General features: G+C 36.6%; 1 protein-coding gene across 1 annotated transcript in view; it reads left to right on the top strand.

The window, feature by feature from the left end:
- Window positions 1-1,476: 1,476 nt before the first annotated feature.
- Window positions 1,477-1,709, top strand: part of DCC (DCC netrin 1 receptor) — a 1,052,419-nt gene continuing 1,052,186 nt past the window's right edge. Inside the window, exon 1 of the mRNA XM_069102085.1 lies at window positions 1,477-1,512. Within this exon, the coding sequence (XP_068958186.1) occupies window positions 1,477-1,512 (36 nt within the window). The remainder of the gene's footprint in view (window positions 1,513-1,709) is intronic.

The raw sequence follows: 1,709 nt of genomic DNA, 5'->3' as shown, positions 1-1,709 counted from the left end.
AAAGTTCCAGGACTTCTGCAAACAGCAGCAAAGTCCTCTTTCAGGATTTCTGTCCAAAAACAACAGACAAGGCTTTTGTCTGTCAGACCAATGGACAGAGTGCTACAGAGTGCCAAAATCATAAGCATTCTCTCTCTCAGTTCTGCTTGGTCCCAGCTTGTGCCCTAGCTCTGCTCCTTCCTGTTTTTTCAGCAAACTCTTTCCCCCATGGGCTCTGTGTGACCATGTTAGACCTATTAAGGACAGGGAAGGTATCCAAACTCCCTTAGGCCTCTTAAGGGCAATACAATGGTATACTGTTTCCAACAAAGACTTGAAATAATCACAGATGAGGATCAAAGGCACTTGAATAGCTAAAATAAGGAGCTAAATACTACTTTACTGGCCATTACAATAACTGAAAAAAGGAGAAAAGTACCACTTTGCTTGCCATTACACTAGATGACAGAGTATGGGGTGGTGAGAAGGGGGTGCAATATAAGGTAAAACATCTAGAAAGCAGGGATGGGCAGGTTATGAAGTTGAGACATAATGTATAGCACACAGGATTTACCTAATACATATGTATTGTTTAAATTATATAAAATATTTGAATAATAATTTATATAAACATGCATATATATGTATATTTGTGGATAGATAGATAGATGGACAGATGATAGATACATATCACCTTAAACCTGAAAAAAGTATTTGTCTCATAACAACCCTGTGACTTAAAGTATTATTATTGTCATGGTAAGGATGAGGAAACAGATTTCAAGAAAGTTCAGGTCTTAAAGATCTAGAATTTGAACACTCATCATTTGATCATAAGACCAATGCTTTTTTCCTACTGCATTAGAGTATGTAACTGTTGTGATGGTCAAAAGTAGAGAAGATAATAGAAAATGTTCCATTATTTTAAGGTTTTTGGCATAGATAATTATTAAATAATCATCAAATTGTTCCTTTCTAGAAAAAGTTTTATTGTTCTTGAAGAAGATAGAAAAAAAACATCTATTTGAATAACTAAACCATAAGGTAAAATGAGGTTTATTTTTTGAAAAGATTCATTAACCAGTTCTAGCTCCACAAGTAGTTTCCTTCCTATACATGCAGTTATTATTAGAGCTTGATGTATTTAATCCAACTTCTCAGAGCATAGGAAACTTTTTTTTCTGAAAACAAATAGCTTCGAGTGGGCTTTTCACTTTGGTGAGATTTCTTGTTATTGAAAGCATTGAAGTAGAGGCTGGAGTTCTGTCAGGCATTCCTGCAGTGACTAGATTAGAGTAGGTGACCTCAAATTTTCAATCTGTTACTTCTCTCTGTTCTTGAAAAACACCTCATTCTTTTATCCAGTCGTGATCATTTCTATGTTTGGTTATGTTTTTCTTTTTCATTCTAAGTCTGTTTTTGGAATGTAGGCCCCATTTGCATGGGATTCATCCATACTTGCTGGAGTTCTGTTACCATTTCCCTCCCCCGTCCGCAATGGCTATCACTACTCTTGATGTAGCTGGGTTCAGTGCAAGTTGATCTGTTTGCCTTGGGACAAATCAGTCTTCCTTTATTTGAGTTTGCTCATCTTTAGCCTGCAGATGTGGCAATGTACTTCCTGTACTGTGCTGTGTGGGGTTCTGGGGATTCAGAGTGAAAAATGAAATGGTCATAATCTTTATCATTGCCATTGTCATCTACCTTTAGTAGCACGCTTCCTACTACTT

Source organism: Petaurus breviceps, unplaced genomic scaffold (genome assembly GCF_028583685.1).
Source record: "Petaurus breviceps papuanus isolate PSGF00001 unplaced genomic scaffold, PetGlider_PUasm1.0 128, whole genome shotgun sequence".
Taxonomy (NCBI): domain Eukaryota; kingdom Metazoa; phylum Chordata; class Mammalia; order Diprotodontia; family Petauridae; genus Petaurus; species Petaurus breviceps.
Note: the sequence above shows the minus strand (reverse complement) of the source record. Positions and strands in the feature narration are given on the sequence as shown.